Source organism: Musca domestica, unplaced genomic scaffold (genome assembly GCF_030504385.1).
Source record: "Musca domestica strain aabys unplaced genomic scaffold, Musca_domestica.polishedcontigs.V.1.1 18, whole genome shotgun sequence".
Taxonomy (NCBI): Eukaryota; Metazoa; Arthropoda; class Insecta; order Diptera; family Muscidae; genus Musca; species Musca domestica.
In genome coordinates, this window is record NW_026712238.1 from 13620293 (window position 1) to 13643053 (window position 22761).

A 22761-nucleotide genomic window follows, 5' to 3' on the forward strand; every position below is an offset into this window, starting at 1 on the left:
ACGTGATTTTTTAAAGAATATTTTTTTCAAGGACTATCAGAGCTTTAAACGTGGATTTTTTAAGAATATTTTTTCAAGGAATATCAGAGCTATAAACGTGGATTTTTAAAGAATTTTTTTTTTTCAAGGACTAACAGAGCTATAAACGTGGATTTTTAAAGAATTTTTTTTTCAAGGACTAACAGAGCTATAAATGTGGATTTTTAAAGAAAAAATGTTCAAGGACTATCAGTGCTATAAACGTGGATTTTTAAAGACAAATTTTTCAAGGACTGTCAGAGCTATAAATGTGGATTTTTAAAGAATATTTTTTCAAGGACTAACAGAGCTATAAATGTGGATTTTTAAAGAAATTTTTTTCAAGGACTATCAGTGCTATAATCGTGGATTTTTAAAATATATTTTTTCAAGGACTATCACAGCTATAAACGTGGATTTTTAAAGAATATTTTCTCAAGGACTAACAGAGCTATAAACGTGGATTTGTAAAGAATATTTTTTCAAGGACTATCAAAGCTAGAAACGTGGATTTTTAAAGAAATTTTTTTCAAGGACTAACAGAGCTATAAACGTGGATTTTTATAGAATATTTTTTCAAGGACTGTCAGAGCTATAAACGTGGATTTTTAAAGATTATTTTTACAAGGACTATCAGAGCTATAAACGTGAATTTTTAAAGATTATTTTTTCAAGGACTATCAGAGCTATAAACGTGGATTTTTAAAGATTACTTTTTCAAGGACTATCAGAGCTATAAACGTGGATTTTTAAAGATTATTTTTTCAAGGACTATCGGAGCTATAAACGTGGATTTTTAAAGAATATTTTATCAAGGACTATCAGAGCTATAAACGTGGATTTTTATTGAATATTTTTTCAAGGACTATCAGAGCTATAAACGTGGATTTGTAAAGAATATTTTTTCAAGGACTATCAGAGCTAGAAACGTGGATTTTTATTGAATATTTGTTCAAGGACTAACAGAGCTATAAACGTGGATTTTTATAGAATATTTTTTCAAGGACTATCAGAGCTATAAACGTGGATTTTTAAAGATTATTTTTTCAAGGACTATCAGAGCTGTAAACGTGGTTTTTTAAAGATTATTTTTTCAAGGACTATCAGAGCTATAAACGTGGATTTTTAAAGAAAATTTTTTTAAGGACTATCAGAGCTATAAACGTCGACTTTTTGAAGAATATTTTTCAAGGACTGTCAGAGCTATAAACGTGGATTTTTAAAGAATATTTTTTCAAGGACTATCAGAGCTATAAACGTGGATTTTTAAAGAAAAATTTGTTAAGGACTATCAGAGCTATAAACGTCGATTTTTGAAGAATATTTTTCAAGGACTGTCAGAGCTATAAACGTGGATTTTTAAAGAATATTTTTTCAAGGACTATCAGAGCTATAAACGTGGATTTTTAAAGAATATTTTTTCAACGACTATCAGATCTATACACGTGGATTTTTAAAGAATATTTTTTTCAACGAATATCAGAGCTATAAACGTGGATTTTTAAAGAATATTTTTTCAACGACTATCAGAGCTATAAACGTCGATTTTTAAAGAATATTTTTTCAACGACTATCAGAGCTATAAACGTCGATTTTTAAAGAATATTTTTTCAAGGACTATCAGAGCTATAAACGTGAATTTTTAAAGAATATTTTTTCAAGGACTATCAGAACTATAAACGTCGATTTTTAAAGAATATTTTTTCAAGGACTATCAGAGCTATAAACGTGGATTTTTAAAGAATATTTTTTCAAGGACTATCAGAACTATAAACGTCGATTTTTAAAGAATATTTTTTCAAGGACTATCAGACCTATAAACGTGGATTTTTAAAGAATATTTTTTCAAGGACTATCAGAACTATAAACGTCGATTTTTAAAGAATATTTTTTCAAGGACTATCAGAGCTATAAACTTGGATTTTTAAAGATTATTTTTTCAAGGACTATCAGAGCTATAAACGTGGATTTTTAAAGATTATTTTTTCATGGACTATCAGAGCTATAAACGTGGATTTTTAAAGATTATTTTTTCAAGGACTATCAGAGCTATAAACGTGGATTTTTAAAGATTATTTTTTCAAGGACTATCAGAGCTATAAACGTGGATTTTTAAAAATTATTTTTTCTAGGACTATCAGAGCTATAAACGTGGATTTTTAAAGATTATTTTTTCTAGGACTATCAGAGCTATAAACATTGATTTTTAAAGAATATTTTATCAAGGATTATCAGAGCTATAAACGTGGATTTTTAAAGATTATTTTTTCAAGGACTATCAGAGCTATAAACGTGGATTTTTAAAGAATTTTTTTTTTGTCAAGGACTATCGGAAGCCATAAACGTGGATTTTTAAAAAATATTTTATCAAGGACTATCAGAGCTATAAACGTGGATTTTTAAAGAATATTTTTTCAAGGACTATCAGAAGCTATAAACGTGGATTTTTAATATTTTTTCAAGGACTATCAGAAACTATAAACGTGGATTTTTAAAGAATATTCTTTTCAAAAACTATCAGAAGCTATAAACGTGGATTTTTAAAGAATATTTTTTAAATGACTAATCAGAGCTATAAACGTGGATTTTTAAAGAATATTTTTTAAAGGACTATCAGAGCTATAAACGTGGAGTTTTAAGGAATATTTTTTCAAGGGCTATCAGAGCTATAAACGTGGAGTTTTAAAGAATATTTTTTCAAGGACTATCAGAGCTATAAACGTGGAGTTTTAAAGAATATTTTTTCAAGGACTATCAGAGCTATAAACGTGGATTTTTAAAGATTTTTTTTAAGGACTATCAGAGCTGTAAACGTGGATTTTTAAAGATTATTATTTTAAGGACTATAAGAGCTATAAATGTGGATTTTTAAAGATTATTTTTTCAAGGACTGGATTTTTAAAGAATATTTTTTCGAGGACTATCAGAGCTATAAACGTGGATTTTTAAAGAACATTTTTTCAAGGATTATCAGAGCTATAAACGTGGATTTTTAAAGAACATTTTTTCAAGGACTATCAGAGCTATAAACGAGGACTATCACAGCTATAAACGTGGATTTTTAAAGAACATTTTTTCAAGGACTATCAGAGCTATAAACGAGGACTATCAGAGCTATAAACGTGGATTTTTAAAGAATATTTTCTCAAGGACTACCAGAGCTATAAACGTGGATTTTTAAAGAACATTTTTTCATGGACTATCAGAGCTATAAACGTGGATTTTTAAAGAACATTTTTTCATGGACTATCAGAGCTATAAACGTGGATTTTTAAAGAACATTTTTTCATGGACTATCAGAGCTATAAACGTGGATTTTTAAAGAATATTTTTTCGAGGACTATCAGAGCTATAAACGTGGATTTTTAAAGAACATTTTTTCGAGGACTATCAGAGCTATAAACGAGAACTATCATAGCTATAAACGTGGATTTTTAAAGAATATTTTCTCAAGGACTACCAGAGCTATAAACGTGGATTTTTAAAGAACATTTTTTCATGGACTATCAGAGCTATAAACGTGGATTTTTAAAGAACATTTTTTCAAGGACCAAATCAGCTTTAATTCAGGATTTTTAAAGACAATTTTTCAAGGACCAAATCAGCTTTAATCCAGGACTTTTAAAGACAATTTTTTCAAGGACTATCATAGCTATAAACTTGCATTTTTAAAGAATATTCTTTTCAAAAACTATCGGAGCTGCACACGTGGACCTGTCAAAGAGCTTCTATCCATTAATGTCCAGTCAAAGATTTTTTTTTTTTATTAAAGCAGCCGGTCTTCTACTGAAAAGAAGCTGAGCTTTGATGCCCGTGCTGTAGGGTAGGTGGTCCTAGAGACTTCTACTGTGGAATAGCTCACTGTAGACCCCTCCATTGTAAAAAAGCTGTCTTTTAAGATTCCTACTGTAGAGCAGCTGGTCCTAGGGGCCTCGACTATAGAATATCTTGTCTTGGTGCCCTACACTGCAAAGTATCTATCCCTAGACGCCTCTACTGCAGAGTAGCTGGCCTTAGAGGCATCTGCTGTAGAGTAGCTGGTCTCAGTGGCCTCTACCATATAGTATGTGACCTCAGAGACCTCTACTGTATAGTAGCTGGCCTCAGAGGCTGCCTTATAAGACAAATTATCCTGTATTTCAAAATAATAGTTTTACCAGGACCAACTGAGCTGGATATTCACATATTTCTTTAAAATTTTTCATTTCTACCAGGAACAGCAGAGGATTTTTTGGAGAATAGTTTGCAAAGGCTTTCAGACTATCAATCGATTATTTTTTAATAATATTTTTTTTTAGAAATATTCTGATATTAACAAATGTCCCTTGATCAGCTCCCAAGACTACCAATTTCTTCCTTTCCCTTAATTAATACCCTAATAAAAACTCTTAGAATCCCCTTAAGATGTATAACCTCAAACTATATCCTCAATTTTTCGCGATAAAAAATTCATTGCTTTTAGATGCTGTTAATTTTTAATATTTTGCTATTGGGATGGTGTTGAGTGTGACATGGAAGACCATTTCTCTTTTTTCACTCTTCCATTTCTCCTCCATTTTCTGAGTTCATTTTGGCTTTAAGCCACACAAACTAAATATTTGAACAATATTTTGTTGCAGAAGGAAAAAAAGCACAAGGAAAGGAAATCTCTTGCCAAAAGTTACGGCAAATTCTATTCTTTCAGTGTAAACAAGCAAATGTCATTGGTATTATATTCAAGTCTCTGGTATTGTAACAAAATTATCCCACCTACAATTCCAGCAAAGACTCGTTCTATACACTCGCACATAATGTTCAACGGGCGTAAAGTCGTGTATTTAGAGATTTATTTGCCAAGGACAAACTTAAATCTAAGCCCATTGGCATAGAACAAACTTTATGTGTCGTTATGTACGAAGCTCATAGGATCCAATATCCTGTGGCACGAAAAAAACAGCTAGGAGTCCTACAACAGAGACCAATACCACTAGCACAAATACACACACACAAACTCGATAGAGTGTGGCAGCATAGGCCAAAGACAAGGGCATCATCGGAGATGACGACATGTTGCAGAAATTTATTTTTTTTTTTTTTTTGTTCGCAGTAACATCAGAAGTTTTTAGAAGAATTTTTTTGCTTCATATTTTATGGGAGGAATCCCTACCCCTATTTTTCGCAATCCCCCCTTCGGTTTACTTCATCTAATGTTGATTTTAGGGTACGAACCTAAACTACAACAATAAGATGTGCAAACATTGCTGTTATTGTTTCACCATCATCCTCATCATAACCTACACAGTGGCTCAAGTAAATATTATGCGGTAAAAATTTAAGAATAGCATGAAAGATATTCTTATCTGGCCTCAGAGACATCTACTGTAGAGTAGCTGGCCTTAGAGGCCTCTAGTGTATTGTAGCCTGTCTTAGAAGTCTCTACTGTATTGTAGCCTGCCTTAGAAGCCTCTACTGTAGAGTAGCTGACCTCGGAGGCCTCTACTGTAGAGTTTCTCGCCGTAGAGGCCTCAACTGTATAGTAGCTGGTCTTAGATGCCTCTATTGTAGAGTAGCTGGCCTTAGATGTCTCTACTGTAGAGTAACTGGCCTCTAATATAGAGTAGCTGGCCTTAGAGACCTCTTTTATAGAGTAGCTGACCTTAGAAGTCTCTACTATGGAATAGGTGGCCTTAGAGGCCTCTACTGAAGAGTAATTGACCTTAGAGGTCTCTACTGTAGAGTAGTTGGCCTTAGAGGCCTCTACTATAGAGTAGCTGACCTTAAAGGTCTCTAACATAGAGTAGCTGATCTTAGAGGTCTCTACTGTAGAGCAGCTGACATTAGAGACCTTTACATTGTATAGTAGCTGGCTTTAGAGGTCTTTACAGTAAAGATGTTGGCATGAGAGGCTCCCCACAGTAGAGTAGCTGGCTCTAGAGGCCTTTACTGTGAAGAAACTGGCCTTAGATGTCTCTACTGTAGAGTATCTTGTCTTAGAGTCCTCTTCTGCAAAGTAGCTGGCCTTAGAGGCCTACAGTAAAGAACTGGCCTCTACTGTACCGTAGCTGCTCTTAGAGGCCTCTTTTGTAGAGTAGCTGACCTTAGACGCCTTGACTGTAGAAGAAGAGTAGATGGCCTCAGAGGCCACTACAGTAAAGCAGCTGGACTTAGAGGTCTCTACTGTAGATGAGCTGACCTTAGATGCCTCTACTATAAAGTTGCTGGCCTTAGATGCCTCTAGTGTAGAGTTGCTGGCCTTAGAGGCCTCTACTGTAGAGTAGCTGACCTTAGAGGCCTCTGATGTTGAGTAGCTGGCCTTAGATGCCTCTACTGTAGTGTTGCTAGCCTTAAAGGCCTCTACTATAGAGTAGCTGGCCTTAGAGGCCTCTACTGTGAAGTAGGTAGTCTTAGAAGCTTCTACTGTTGAGTAGCTAGCCTTAGAGGTATCTACTGTGGAGTAGCTGGCCTTTGAGTACTCTACTGTTGAGTTGCACACCTTAGAGGCCTCTACTGTAGGGTAACTAGCCTCAGAGGCTCCTACAGTAGAGTAGCTGGCCTCTACCGTAGAATAGCAGTCCTCTGAGGTCTCTATAGCTTCTTTAAGATTTATAGATGTACTCAATAAGTCCTCTATCCTTTCCTTTGAAATAGCAATGCCAACCGTTTTTTGCGTCGGAACTACTGCCCATCCCAACAATTGCTGTGTACATCCCATCATTACTCCTGCAGCATTGTGGGTGTAGTTGGAATATGATGTTCCCTTGAAGGACTTTTTTCGCCTTCACTTTATTTCTATCTTTGGAAAGTTTTCTTTTTTTTTTTTTTTGTTGTGGCGTTTTAACACTATCCCATAACCGACACACTGGTGCATTGTTGTTATTACAATATTATTAAAGGTCCTTGTACTTTACAGTTCTCTTCTGTTTACATGACTTACAATACAAGCAAAATGCATGAAATATTATCTGTGTGAGGGTGGGCTGCCGTTGTGCGTCGGGTTGTATGAGTGTGCTCGTGTTGAAAATGTGGATTTCTACTTCATACCTCCAATTCTATATATCCACATGTATATAGTTACACTATTATGTGTGTTTGGGTGTCTGTATTCTCTTACTCTCCCGTTATAATAAGTCCTTAAAATAATAATAACAATGAAATTTTCATTTAAGTATAACAATAAGAAGACGATGATGGCGACGACGATGTGGATGATGATGATTATGACGATGACGACGATGACGATGACAAGTAATACAATAATGTTGCCAAAGTAACCGGAGACAATGGCTGATTTAACTGGACGCCAACACGCACCAAGGACCATAACAGAGACATTAAGGACAGTTTCGAGTCAAGTAAGTATTCTATTCTTGGCTTTATCCATCTCCATCTGTGTGTGTGTGTGTGTGTGTGTGTGTGCATATAAAGGAGAGTTTAATTGTCATTATCTTAAGATTGTATGAACTACTTTACTTTCGAGAAATATCACTTAGCTAAATTATATGAATTTTTAAGATTACACAGGCTTACGGAATTTTCCATTGTGGGGAGTGTATTCATATTCATATTTAAACACATATGAATATAAATGAGTTGGATAATGAAGGAAGAATTTGGGTATTGAGAAATTCCACATTAGTTTGGCAATTTAAGGCCTGTGTGTAGAATGTTTAAAGGACTGTGGAGAATGGTCAAGCACAACTCTATTGATTTCGGGCATAATGTTTTTAAATGAGGTCTGAAATTAGACAGTTCCCTTCTATGAGAAAATTGGCAATATAAGCCTTCATTTTGGTATAGACACTGAATTTTAATTATTTTTTCCCATAGATTTGGACCATGTATCGAGTTTTTGGTTTTAAATTAATATAAAACCGACAATTTCCAGTTTCAATGTGTTTTGTAAAATTTGTATACTCTGTGGGGCAGGTATTAGAAGTTATAGACAAATTTAGGCCATTTTTAAAATCGACCAACATTTAAGAATATATGGCAAAAAGTCTCGCAAAACCTAGGGGGTTTTTTTATGCAAGGGTTGTGCCAAGCGATAATATCTATATTGACCTAATAGCGTTTCTACACAACGCTGCTACAAATGCCTAGAACAGGGCCATCTTGCTCTTATCTGTAGAAAAAATGTTAAGAGTCAAATGTGACGGAAATGTGGCATTGATGAACAAATGACCGAATCAACCAAGATGTTTAATTTACCTAGTAGTCGGTGAATAAATCTCGGTACAACTACCTTCTGTAGTAATGCTCATTAAGATACTCCACATAAATGTTGAAATAGGTCACCAAGCCCAAGATCTTATGATCTGAAATACTCTTGGAAAAAGATATAGACATTGTTCCAATAAGCGAATAGTATAAAACATGTGAGTGTAAATCGTGGTACCATGATAAACATAGCACCACGTCGATCTGTGTGGGAAATCCTCCTTAGAATCCTCTACTATGGAATTAATGGACCTCTACAAAAGAGAAGTTGGCCTTGGAATTGCTGCTTTTTAATGCCTCCATTGTTGAGTTTCTGATCTTAGAGACCTCCAATGGACAGACATTGTCCTTAGAGACCTCTATAGTAGGGTAGTTGGCTTTACTGCAGAGTTGCTAATCTAAGATGAATATACATGCTCGAACCAACCAACATGTGTAATTTGCCTAGAAGCCGATCAATGGAACATAAACCACTACATCGGCACAAATACCTTATTTAGTAATGTCTATTATGATACTCCAAATAAAACTTGGAAGAGGTCTTCAAGCCCAAGATCTTATGATTAGAAATGTTTTGAAAAGGATATAGACATAGTAGTAATAAGCGATCAGTAAAAAAAAATGAGAGCGTCGGTCTATGTGAGATATCCTCCTTAGAGGTCTATACTGTTGCGTCCTCTACTATAGAGTAGATGGCCTCAGAGACCTCTACTATAGAATAGCTGCCTTAAAGGCTCTAATGACGAGTATCTGGCCTCAATGGACTCTACTGTAGAGTAGCTGACTTCAGAGGCCTCTACTGTAGAGTAGATTGCCTCAGAGGCCTCTACTGTAGAGTAGATTGCCCCAGAGACCTCTGCTGTAGAGTAGATGGCCTCAGAGGCCTCTGCTGTAGAGTAGATGGCCTCGGAGGCCTCTGCTGTAGAGTAGATGGCCTTAGAGGTCTCTGCTGAAGAGTAGATTGCCTCAGAGGCCTCTGCTGTAGACTAGATGGCCTTAGAGCCCTCTACTGTAGAGTAGCTGGCCTCAGAGGCCTCTGCTGTAGACTAGATGGCCTCAGAGGCCTCTACTATAGAATAGCTTCCTTAACGGCTCTACTGTAGAGTAGCTGGGCTCAGAGGACTCTACTGTAGAGTAACTGACATCAGAGGTTTCTACTGTAGAGTAGATGGCCTCAGAGGCCTCTGCTGTAGAGTAGCTGGTCTCAGAAGCCTCTACTGTAGAATAGCTGGTCTCAGAAGCCTCTACTGTAGAGTAGTTGACCCCAGATGCCTCTGTTGTAGAGTAGCTGGATGTAGCGACCTCTACTGTAGAGTAGCTGGCCTCAATGGCCTCTTCGGTCCTTTAAGGCATTTGATGTACAGTAGCTGAGCTTATTTGCCTCTACTGTAGAATAACTGGTGTTTGCGGCCTCTGCTGAAGAGTAGTTGGCCTCTACTATAGAGTAGCTGACTTTTGAGGCCTCTACTGGCCTCAGAGTTCTCTGCTGTGTAGTAGGTGGTCTTAAATGTCTCTGCCGTAGAGTAGCTTAGATGCTTCTACTGTAGAGTTGCTGCCTCAGAGGTGTCCACTGCAAATTAGCCGGTCTGAGAGGCATCTGCTGGCCTCCGATACAGTGAAACTGACATTAAAGGCCTTTAGCTGGCCACTACGCTGTTGTATAGTAGCTGATCTTAGAGGCCTTTGCTATGGAGTAGCAGACCTTGAGAGACTCTACGGTAAGGTAGTTGGTATTATAAGACTCTACTGTGGAGTAACTGGCTCTAGAGGTCTCTATCATTGAGTATCTGGCCCTAGAAGCTTCTATTATAGAGTAGCTGGAGCTAGAGATTTCTATAAGAGAGTAGCTGGATCTAGCCTTCACTACCATAGGTCAGCTGGTCTTACATGCCTCTGTTTTTTTTTTTTTTCAACCAAATTTCCTGCCAATTACCAGTTTGTGTTTCAGTGGACAGCAAACATCTGCTAATCTGCTATTCGGAGTTTACAAAATGTACAGCCTTCTCGGCGAGAAAATTGCCCCTATTATTCGTTTTTCGATTTGTTTCAAATTTTATATTTAGAGTTTGCAATGGGTAAAGTTCAACTTTCCCGAAGGAACCCTATATAACGAAACCCCGGACAATTTTTTGTGGAATTTTTGAATTTTGGTATTCAAATTTTGGTTTATGGTATCTGATCTACTATTTGGTGTATCGGATGATTTAGCCGCATTTTTTAAATTATTTTTTTTCAATTTTGGTATCGAACGTTTTTAATAGCAGACATGTACCGCTCGAATTTTGATTCTCGGCATTTTAAGGCATTTTTCTAAAGCATTACTTTATAAACGGTGGAGGATATAAAAAGTTCGGCCGGGTCTAATTTAACTGATTATTATTATTAATATTTTTATAATCAAATTTCACACAACGCCTCAACAAATATTTAACATGAGCGAATTTTGCACAGGAAAATATTTATATTAATAGGTATTATAACAAAAAAGGACATCGACTTAAATGATGTCCTTTTTTCTTTCCTCCATCCAACAACTATTGACAATAATGGGCCATTTTATATGTAAATATGGGCAGGATTAAAATAAATACATTTACTACTTTGAATGGCCTTTATTATTAAATCGATAAAATTATGTTAACAACCATCTGTTGTTGCCTGGCTAGCCTGGCTATCTTCTTAGGTTCACAAAGCGGAGAATCAAAACATATTCTTGTCATGCAAATCCCTTCAACCAAAAAAGAATAACAAGGAAATATTTGTTCTAGGCAACCTTCAACGCTCTTTTTTCGCTCCCACACTCTTCTAATGATAGACACATCATGGCCAGGTCCTTGAGGGGACGCAACAACACTTTTTGCCTTCCTTCCTCTTCTCCTTCACCTCCTTTTTTTTTGACTGTGCGAAACTAGCCATAACATTTATTAAATGTTACATTCCCGCTGATGGTTCTATGAAGAAGGCACTGAAATCTAGGTCATTTGTGCCATAAACGTTTTGCAATGTTCCGCTACTAAGACATTAATATGGAATGGAAAAGAAATAAAGATAACAATTAAACAAAAGCGAGAAAGGAAAAATGAAACTCCTTTAAAGGACACATAAACGAACCTTGAAATCAATTTCCTCGCACCTTCGGAAAAAGAACATTGGCGACAAAATATTATTACCATGACCAAAAAAAAATAAAAGGGTTGAAGATAAAGGATAACGTAAATGGAAGTTAACGTTGCCAAAGGGTCACGCAATCCATTGAAAAAATATTTATATTTAATGACTAGGAAACCTTGTGAATAGCAGGGTGTGCGTGTGTGTGAGTGAAAGTCGGTCAGTTGGCTTTGTTTAACTTTAATTTGTAAAATTAATATTTATTTAAAGCAACACCAAATGGTTGCTGGACATTTACATGCGAATGTATCACTCTGTGTGTGTTTCGGAAAAATAAGCCATTCTTTCAATTAATAAAAAGACTTTAAATAGGTATTATGTACATAAAAGATTTTTCTACAGGTCTTCTTTATATAGAAGGTCTTCTATACGTAGTAAATCAACAACCAGACGAAACGGCTTAAGCTAGATCCGAAAAATTTTGAACAAGGGCCAGTCTTGTTGCGAAGGTTTGTTTTAAGACTGAGTTTTTTGAAAATTCGTACTAAAGGGGTAAGACAAGTACTAAAATTCTCTTAAAACAAGTTAAAAGGTATCAGTCGGTTTTGCCGACTGATGTATACACCCAGCCAATGTTCTATTATTTAAATATATTTTGTTTTCTGTTATGATTGTTCTAATTCTTGACCCTCTATGTAGTAGGTTCCGAAGGAATGGGCCAATATTGTCCATTTCGAATCGGACCTAAATCAATATGATATAAATATTGCTATGTGCCAGGTTTGGACTATATGGTTACTTCCTTTTCATTTACATGAGATATGTGCGTGAGGTACCAGACAGAAGTATTCCATTTTCATCATGCTTCATCTAATACAAATAAAAACATTGGTATTGGCAAAATTGCAAGAAAATCGAACATTAATATCCAATTTTATGCGGAATCATAAATTCCATATTCATATCAGGTTTCTGGTTGAAAGAAATATTTAGCGGTTCGCTGATATTTATCATCTTTACAGCTTATCTTGTGTTAGCAAAAATGTTTGTATGTGCCAAATTTGAAGAGAGTTGGATGCTTATTTCGCTTTCTTTGAGCGTTTTATTTTTCAAAATCTTGAACCCTATGTTGGAGAGGTAGCAGAAGAAATGTTCCGATATACACCATATTTATAAGGGATCTTGTGTTGATGGAAACATTGAAATGTACCAAGTCTGAATGGAATCGGATGTTAATTTTGCGTTTTATGAGCTCCATGGATGCTAAAAATTTTGACCGTTTGTGGGGAAGGTACCAGAAAGAGTGGACCGATTTATCCCAATTTCACACCAGACCTTTGATTAATAAAAATATTATGTAATTTGTGTGTATTGTGTAATGCTTATTTCGGATTCTATAATCGTTTTGAAAACTTTGACCATTGTGGGGAAGGTACCAGAAGGAAATATTGTGTTGATGGAAATATTGAGATGTGCCAAGTCCGAATGGAATCGGATGTTAATTTCGTGTTTTATGAGCTTCATGAATATTCAAAATGTTGAACCTTTGTGGGGGTTTTACCAGAAGGAGTGGACCGATATTGCCCCGATATTGATGAGGTACGTTTTGGCCGTATCAAATTATATATACCCTCTCTAGCCATAAGTATGTTTGATATATGAAGGCAATGTGTACTAAGCATGCGAACTGTACTAAATGGTACTCAATTTTGAAACAGTTTGATTTAGGGTGGATAGATGAAGCTGGAAGTTTTGTATTGGGGTCCTTGCTATCGCCGTGGTTCGTGATAAAAAGGTGATTTTGAAATGTGAAATTTGATATTAGGATCGCTGTTCATGTGTAGCCTGGACATATGAGGTGATTTCGGAAAAGTGTACCAAAATTGTACGAAAAGTACTGAATGGTACTAAATTTGGTATTGGGTGAAGGGATAGATATAAAATTCTGAGAATTGATATTTAAATTATTGATGGTATCTGTGTTTGAGATTTTGCGGTGGTTTAAAAATGCGACCCATATTTGCACGAAAAGTACTGAATGGTACTAAATTTGGTATCGAATGAAGGAATAGGGCTTGAATCCTCAAAGTACACTATAATTGTACGAAAAATTCTAAATTTGGCATTGGTTGAAGGAATAGAACTGAATTCCTGAAATTTGATACAGGATGGCACTGTTGGGGTCTGTGGTTGAGAGAAGGAGGTGGTTCTGGACATGCGTACTACAATTGTTCGAAAAGTACTAAGTTGTAATAAATTGATCTGAATTTGATATGAATGGGACTGTTGGTGTCTGTGGTACTAAATTTGGCAATACAAAGAACTGCATTTCTGAAATTTTATGTTGTGGTCACTATTGGTTTCTGGGCTTTACATATGGAGACGTTGAAATAGTTTTAGACACAAAAATTGGATATGAGTCCATTGTGTAGTGGTTTTTCCCAACTCCTAGGTAAACTTTAAAATGAAAGAATTTAAATCCTTTTTTGGTGGAAAAGAGAAACATTTTCCTATTATTCTTTCCGAAAAGTAAGAGTTTACTCTTAGAGTGAAATCGGATGGAAAATTTTATTTTATTTTTTGTATACAAAAGCAACAACATTAGCGCATGCTTTGTTAGTACGGATTGCTTTTATCTTTTTTGAAGTGGGTTTACAAAAATCAATACAGCACCAGTACTAAGTACAAGGATAGAATCTGCACGACTTCGAGCGAATTTTTTCTTCCACTGAAAAACGAGGCAAGCATATTGGCTTCTACTCGAGTCGCATATTTTTTCTATTCGCAGGAGAATTATAAAAAAAATACCTTCTACATACATAGCACATCTTAAGGGTGTCTTGACATAATCACCTCCATCAGCAGATCTTTAAATTTAACAAAATTTGAAGACCGCACTCCGGAGAGGAACGTCCAAATTTCAGCAGAGTTAAGATTTGTTAATTTATGAGTAAAACATACTCACGATCAAGAATGCTCTAAGAGTAAGAGTTGAACACCATATTTCTCTCATTCGAGTAACATAGGATAAAAGATTTTTCTTTAACTCGCATGGATATTTCGGAGCTATTTAATTTCAAAGAATTCGTTAACCGCAGCTTTAGGTATGTTACCAACCATTTTCATGTTCAGGATCTTGGTAAATACCAACTATTCCTTAACCTTCTCCAAGAAACTCATAAGTTCGGCATTTGTAGCAATAGTTACATAGCTCTCGAATCGCGGTAGAGCTAGAACGCGAAAATGGGAAAACAAAGAATCTATATTATATCACAGCTGTTCTCTCTAAATCAAAAGCCTCTCGAACCCTTGATTAAAGTTCGCTAAGTTCGTTCATATGTATCCATATGTACCTTGCAGCTGAAGAACGTTGACACCCTTGACCAAAGAGGGCCAAAAAAAAAGCTGAAAATATACGCAATATTCGGTACTGCCCTGCCAAACCTACCTAACTCACCTTCTTAGGTATTTGGCTACCGACATGGAATTAGAATTCGAGCCAGATCCCGATTAACACTACAAACTCTTTAGTATATCTGCTGCAACAACAAAATATATATCCTACCAATCTAATAAAACTTGTTAATTGCAAATTGAAATTTTTGTTTGTTTTCGAAAAAAAAAAAAACAAAAATCCAAAAGAAAATTTATTAACTAGGCTGCCAAAAACGAACACATTTTCACTCATACTCACACACACGCAAACACACGCTCACATTTATTTCTAAACCTTATTATGTCCTTCTTTTGCCCTGAAAACAATGTTGGCAAATAGTTTATGGTCTAAACAAAATATAAGTTCATGTTGTTATATTGTTGGTGTTGTTGTTGCTGCCGTTGTTGTTGCCTGTTTCATGTAAACAACACAGTCTTCTTATAGATGCATATATTTGATTTGTTTAATGTACTTAGAGGCAGGCAGATACTTTCTTCCACACACTCACACATACATACACCCTAACATCAAAAGCTTTTAAAATCTAAACAAGGACACGTTCTCAGATGTTGATGTTAGATGCGAGCAAGACATGCTGTGTATTCTCACAAACAAAATGTTTAAGATATGAATGCAACTTGAACTACAGAAATTTCATTATGAATAGAAAGGAAATAAACTTATATTCATAAATGAAAACAATAGAGCGCTAGCGCATTGTGACCTAGAGAGAAAAAAGTGGAAAACACCAAAGTTGGATAAGGTCAGGATTTTAAAGCCGTGGTTGAAAGGAAATTTTACAATGACGAAAAATTAATTACAAATTGAGATGCTATCAAAAAAAAGATTCGCTAGTGACACAAGAATCTAATATACAGGGTGAGGTGAAAAAACTGTCATTTCTAAGCCACTCGTCCGACAGCTGTTAAAATTATTCCAGTGACAGTTCCTCATTATATTATTTAAAGGGTACAAAAGCATTTTGGTGAGAATTTTCCAGAAAAAAAGTTATTCGTGATGGAATTCAAGCGTGATAGTTTGATTTCTTTATATTTGGCTGGAAAACCACAAGTGGCTATCCTTAGAGCACTCCAGCATTTAAATGTGAATAAATCTTTTGTGTCTCGTACCATCGCTCGTTACCGTGATACTGGTAGCGTAGCCCGACGTCAAGGAAGTAGACGGAAGAAAACAGCAACATCAGCAGAAATGGTTCGAAAAGTAAAGAAGCGACTTGATCGAAACCCGCGTCGCAGTGGCCGAAAAATGGCTCTAAAGCTGAACATATCGCATTATTACATTCGGCAAATATTGAAAAATGAGCCCGGGGTAAAGCCATTGATAATCCAAAAAGTACAAGAACTTACACCGCAACAAAAAAGAAAATAGACTCAAAAGTGCTGAAGAGTTGCTTCGCTTGGCCGAAAGTGAACTGAACTGCAGAATTTGGATTTCTCCGATGTCCAGCAGTTTTTAAACAAGCAAAATTATCGTGTTTACTTGCCAAAGAGGTCAGCTGAAAATGTGCACTTTCGGTTGGCTACCAGAACTCAAGCGCCGGCCATGGTGATGGCTCGTATTAATCGAACGTGGCATCAGAATAAATGCCGAATGTTATCACGAAAATATTCTGGTGCCAAATAGGAAAACATAGATCTAGATTTTCAATGTTCCGCCACAGTAGCTAGAACCCATTGCGAACTACAAATACCGATTTTTGGATAAATCCGTGAACAAATATGGCAGAAATCATCAAAACACCGACTTTCAAGAAGTACCATTATATGGGGGCTATAACAAAACGTTAACCTACCAAGTTCCGCCATCTAGGAGGTAGAACCCATTACGAACTACCCATTTTTAGACATATCCGTGGAAATATGTGACAAAAATCATTAAAATACTGAATATTCGGAGGTATTATTATGTAGGGTCTATACAAAAACGTGGACATATACATACAATGTTCGGCCACCGGAGCTAGAACCCATCATGACCTACAAATACAAAAATTTTAGACAAATCCGTGAAAAAATGTGGCGTTAACCATCAAATACCGAATATCAGCCTAGCCTAGCCAAAAATCTCCATTGCTAAATAATGGGTTTCCTAATCAATTATTGGCAATTGTAACTACTTACAAATCAACGTACTAACCCATTATTTTTATACAATGGCTTATTGCCGTTTGGTTTTGTAGTCGGAGAAAAGTAAGATATTTTCAGAACATTTGTAGTCGATCTAGCGATGTCCGTCCGTCTGTCAGCCTGCCCGGCTGGTGCACACGATAACTCTCGAAGGGAGTATCCGATTTGGTCCAAATTTGGGACATCGCAATATTATTATCAAATTTAGATCGAGTTCTGTAATGGGTAATAACGGTCCATTCCTAACTTTACAAGTCCTAATATTTGCATCAGTGTTAGTTCAGGTGCGTATATGGACAATATCGGTTTACTCCATCAAGTACCACCCCCACATAGGGTCAAAATTTTGTTATAACTCTTATAAAATGTGATGTAAGGGTTCTATTATCTTAAAATTTCACACAACCCAGAAATTTCATTAACTCAAGGTCTGGTGCTAAGATGAAATATTTCGGGGCACTCCTTCTGGTACCTCCCCCACCAAATGTCGACATTTTGAATATTCATTAGACTCATACAACGCGAAATAAACATCCGATTCCATTTAGACTTGGCACATCTGAATATTTCTATCAACCCAGGATCTGTTATAAAAGCGATAGAGATTGGACTATTCCTTCTGGTACCTCCCGCCAACGTTTTCAATAACCAAAACGTTAATAAAATCCGAAATAAGCGTCAGGTTGTCTTTATATTTTACACATTCCATTATTTCTACTAACACAAGATCTGTTGTGAAGATAGGATATATCGGTCATATCCTTCTTGTACCTCCCCCACAAAAGGGTCAAAATTTGAAATATCCATAAAACTCATAAAACGCGAAATTAACATCCGATTCCATTCAGACTTGGCACATTTTAATATTTCTATCAACACAAGATCTGTTATAAAGTTAGTAAATATCGGACCATTCCTTTATATGTATATATTAACCCAAGGTCTGGTGTTGAGATGGTATATATCGGTCCGCTCCTTCTGGCACATCCCCCACAAAACTTCAAAATTAAAAAAACGGCCATAAAAAGCGGAATTAATATCTAACTCTCTTCAAATTTCACACATCCTACCAATTTTGCTAATTCTGTTATGAAGAAAGTAGCAGATATAGCCGAAACCTGGAACGTAGCGATATTTATATCATATTTATTTAGGTCCGATACGAAATGGACAATATTGGCCCATTCCTTCGGAACCTACTCCATAGAGGGTCGAACATTGGCTGAGGATATACATCAGTCGGCAAAACGACTGAAACTATGTACATTGGTAATGTGGTATTTTAATGTTCTATGCCAGTTTTTCAACTAAACAGAATACAGCTTCCGACTTTTTAAAGGTCCTGGCTTAACGTCAAGTAACGCAAACCCAAAAGTGTAGGTGCCAACCTGTATTCGATTACGCTACAATTTAAGTTTTCCCCCGTGGTGCTGAAGGTTATTAAAGTACTGCTTGGCCAAAATTTCACTTTATTTATATTTATTTTATAATTTATTTATTTATTATTATTATTATTATTTTTTTTTTTTTTTTTTTTTTTTTTTTGTGGCAAATATTGACTTTTTGGAAAAGCCACGTTTTTGGTGTCCCTAAAATCTGCCTATTTCATCTAAATAACTCTAGCAAATTTCCTGCAATCCCAAACAAAAATTCTTTGTCAATATTGACCCGTAAATACATTTCGAACTTTACTAATACCATACCATATATAATTCTGTCGATATCTTCAAAATAACAACCTCTATGCAGAGTTATAACCAGAGTAAGGGTGTTAAATCGACTCAGAAAAGTCTAATGGAAACATTTTTGCTTAGACCACAAACAAATGTTACAAACGTTTTGGCTTAGACCAGCCAATAATGGGGGCAAAAAATATAAACAAATATAATGCACGACCCGAAACGTGCTGGAATTTACCATTAACGATTGAAGAAAAAAAGGTAGGTCAGAAAAATTATGTTTAGCTGTGAATCAATCGAAAATGACGCGTAGTTCGTATTTGTGGGCGAAATTTGTCACGAAACGTTTAATGAAAACGAATGGGCAAACATTGTCACGAATCCTAATTACACCATTTCGAAAAGGGAAATAGAACACCTGGATCACGATCGCGTGCGCCCTCCAGATCACTTCCGTATTTCAAAAAACCACATAAATTCAATAACCAAAAATAATTACCCGCTAATTAAACTCTTCTGTGTTTCACGATTGCATGACTGACCAGTAGTACATACCTGTGGTGTACGATTGCTGTCATCTGTGGCGGCGGCCGGTGCCGTCGTCGAATAGTTACACTGACAGCCCTCCTCACAGCAGAGACGCACCAGTTCATGTTCGCCGCACGTGCATGGCTCCTCGTCCTCCTCGTCGTAGGCGCAGTCCTCACGTATTAGAATAATGTAATCGGCTTCGAAAAATTCATTACGCGTCTCATCGAACACGACACGATTTTTACGCGCGGGCGGTGGACGATTCGGTTTTTTGAGTAAACCACGCAGTTGACCGTTAACTTCACGCATTTTGTTTGAATTTGTGTTGTTGTTGCTAGAGTTAGGTTTTGCTAGGGAACGTCTTGCAACGACAACCAGGGCGGCTGTGCGTGCCGGTAAAGGTGGTGGTGGAGGTGAGGATGATGTTGACGTTAAAGTTGCGGATTGATTTGTTGCTGCTTCTTCTTCAAGCTGACAATTTAAACAGCCACATGGAGATGAAGTTGTGGAACTTATTGAGTCCGCATCATCTTCCCTGGTGACCGGTGGGGTAAATTGCTCAGCAACAATTGGTTGTTGTATAAAATTTGAATTAAAATTCCCGGTTTCCTGTTCTAGTAGCAGCTCATCATAACACTGATAGATAAGGGGCCTGAAAAACTCCGTTAACACGTGTTCTTGGCCGAGATTGTTACCAGCAACAGCCGTAAATGGTGGTGTAGTAGTGGTAGTGGTGTTGTTATTGTTATTTCGGTTCTCCCTTTCCTCCCCCTGATATTGTTTTTGTAAAAACTCACTGAACCGTTGTGTATCAAACTCAGCTGGACCCACTGCAAGATCCGCTTGACTTGCCGCCGTATGGAGATTATTATGATTTAGACAAGTCTCTGCTGTATTTCCGTTTCGTGGTATTAAACGCGGCTCTATTTCCGGTTTGGTTGGCACAAATGCACTTTTATATGCCGCAGCAGATGTGGGCTCCTCTTGGTGGGTATCCCTTGATGCAAAGGCAGTCTCTGGGTGTTGTTTTTGTTGTTGTTGTTGCTGGCGTTTAAGCAACTCTTTGGTATTGACAATGTGTTGCAAATTTAGGTTGCAACGCCGTTTAGTGGGTGATTCTGTGGAGACTTCGCAGCTCTCCCGGGTGCGGGTGTTCAAATCAACTTTGGTTAAGGGAAACCAAGGCGGCGATACATTTGCTTGATTTCCATTGTCTGGCTGTTTTTGATGTTGGAGCTGTCGCTGCTCCTGGCACTGTGTATGACTAAAGTGTTGGTGATTTTTGTTCACTGGCTCTTGGGGGTCTCTGTTGGGCTCTGCTGACGTTGGGGCCGCCGCCGCTGCTGCTACTGCTAACGACGTTGTTGGCTTTGTGTGGGAGCGTTGTTGTGTTTGTTGCTTTTGCTGGTCTAATGTCAAATGGCTGACTGTCGTCTCAGGCTGTTGTTGTTGGCGCAAACGCACTACCTTGGCTGTGACATATGCCTGTGGTGAGTTTGTCGTTTGCCTGGCCAATACATCCGACGTTTGGAGCTGCTCCCTGTGAACGCTCACTTGTGTTTTTGGAATTCCGTTTTCTTGGGCTATTCTTGTTTGTTGTGGGTTCTGCTTTGGATGCGTTTCATCCACTTCTTCTTTATCGTCTATTTTTTGTGTATTTTGTTTTACATCATAACTGCTACTTGTAGGCCTGATACTGGCATTGTGGGTGGTGGTGGGGTGGGAGGTGTTGTTGTTGGTTTGATGGATATTTCCTTTATGTGTTGGTATCCCATACTCTACTTTCTTTGTTAAGGACGACCTTTCTAAAGTTGTTTCACAGTCTGCCTGAAGTTTGTTAGCCTTCGATGTTGGTGTTGTTGTTGTTGCTGGCGTTTCTGTTGTGGCTTTTGAATTTAATACAACCAGGGGGTGGTTACTTTGACTAACAAATGAATTGTCCTTAACATGGAGATATCGAAGGCCTTCTTCCCCCAAAACAATGGTCGTCGTATCGTTGTGGTTGTTGTTGCTGCTGTGAGGCTCTTTATATGGCTTTTGCTGTTTGTTAAGCAAATTCAAGGATTTCAACTCTTCTTCTTGTTCTAGTTTAGGTGTTGTTGTTGTTGCAGTTTGATTATTAACTTGTTTTTTTGGTTCCAATGTCGTCTGGTATTTCAACGGCGGTATGGTATTCAAAAGACGTTTTAAACGTTGACTAGCCTCAAATTCCTCGCTATTCAAGGGTTCCTCAGGATTTTGTCTGGCTAATCCCTCCTCTTTAATCGCCCATTTAGATTTTTGTGGATTTTCCGAAAAATTTTCATTTGTAAGCCAAGTTTGACTCAACTGCTGATTTCCTTGCTTTGCCTTTACGTTCTGTTCGCTGAGATTTTTCACAGATGTTTTTTGGTTTTCTTTCTCTTCGTTTTCTTGGGGCTTATTTTCTTGCCAACTTTTATTACTGTTATTATTTTCTGTATTCTGTATTGTTGATTCTGTTTCACACGGTTTTATTGTGTTTTTGCTATGATTTGTTTTTGTTTTACTATCATTTTCTTTTAAATAACTTTTTTGCCTTAGATTTTCCAGATATTTTTCGAAATTTTCCAAGGCAGTATTTTCAGAACAATTTTCTCGAGGTTTGGAGAAATTTTCACAATTTTCATGGATTTGTTCACACTCAGTAGGAATTTGTTCACACTTTTTATGAATTTGTTCACACTCAGTAGGAATTTGTTCACAATTTTTAATATTTTCAATTTCAAAATTTTTATTAAAATCTCGCGATTTTCCACTCTCTTTTCCCAGATTCTCACTCAAACTCTCTTCTCTCGGAAGTTCATAATTTTTAGGAATTTTTTCATTATTTCTATGAACAATTGCACAAGTTGTTATTTCTCTACAAATATTTTTCTTTTCATTTTCTGGACTTATTTCTGGGTTATTTTCTTTAAAATTTTGTTCACTGTATTTAGGTAATATTTTATGAACTTTTTCATTGATTTTATGAACAATTCCTAAATTACAATTTTCAGAATTTTTGTTTAACAAGTCACGGGGATTATGATTTCTTTGATATATTGATTTATTTTCGGGAGGATTTTCTATTTTTGAGACTTTTACAGTTTTAGGAATTTGTTCATTTATTTTAGGAACAAATTCATAAATTTCGTTTGTTGGGGTTTCTGTGAAGTTTTGGTTTTCTTTTACGAATTCCCGATTTTGAAAATCTTTATTGAAGTTTTGAGTACAATTTTCATTTGCTTTTAAAATAACACCAACCTGTTCATAACTTTTAGGTATCCGTTCATGAAATTTATGAACTTTTTCTTGTTTAACTTCGATTTCTTTCTCTTTCAGATTATTTAGACATTTAGATATTCCTTCCTGGATATTATCAATAGTTCTATGATTTTCCTGGACCCTAAGAGATTTATTTCTATCTTGGCACTCAGAAATTTCTTGATTTACAGAAATTTGTTCATTAATTTTAGGAACAAATTCATGGATTTTGTTTGGTTGGGTTTCTTTTACAAATTCCCAATTTTTCTGGTCCTCAATGCTACTGTCAATACAATTTTCATTTGCTTTTGAAATTAAGACACCTTGTTCATAATTTCTAGGTATCTGTTCATTAAATTTATGAAATTTTTCCTCTTTTACT

At 36.3% G+C, this 22761-nt stretch overlaps 1 protein-coding gene across 1 annotated transcript in view; it reads right to left on the reverse strand.

Annotated features, from left to right (window-relative positions):
- The window catches only part of LOC101891507 (uncharacterized), a 77053-nt gene that overhangs the window by 51608 nt on the left and 2684 nt on the right, over nucleotides 1–22761 (reverse strand). The window contains exon 2 of the mRNA XM_059120835.1: nucleotides 19140–22201. Within this exon, the coding sequence (XP_058976818.1) occupies nucleotides 19140–22201 (3062 nt within the window). The remainder of the gene's footprint in view (nucleotides 1–19139; nucleotides 22202–22761) is intronic.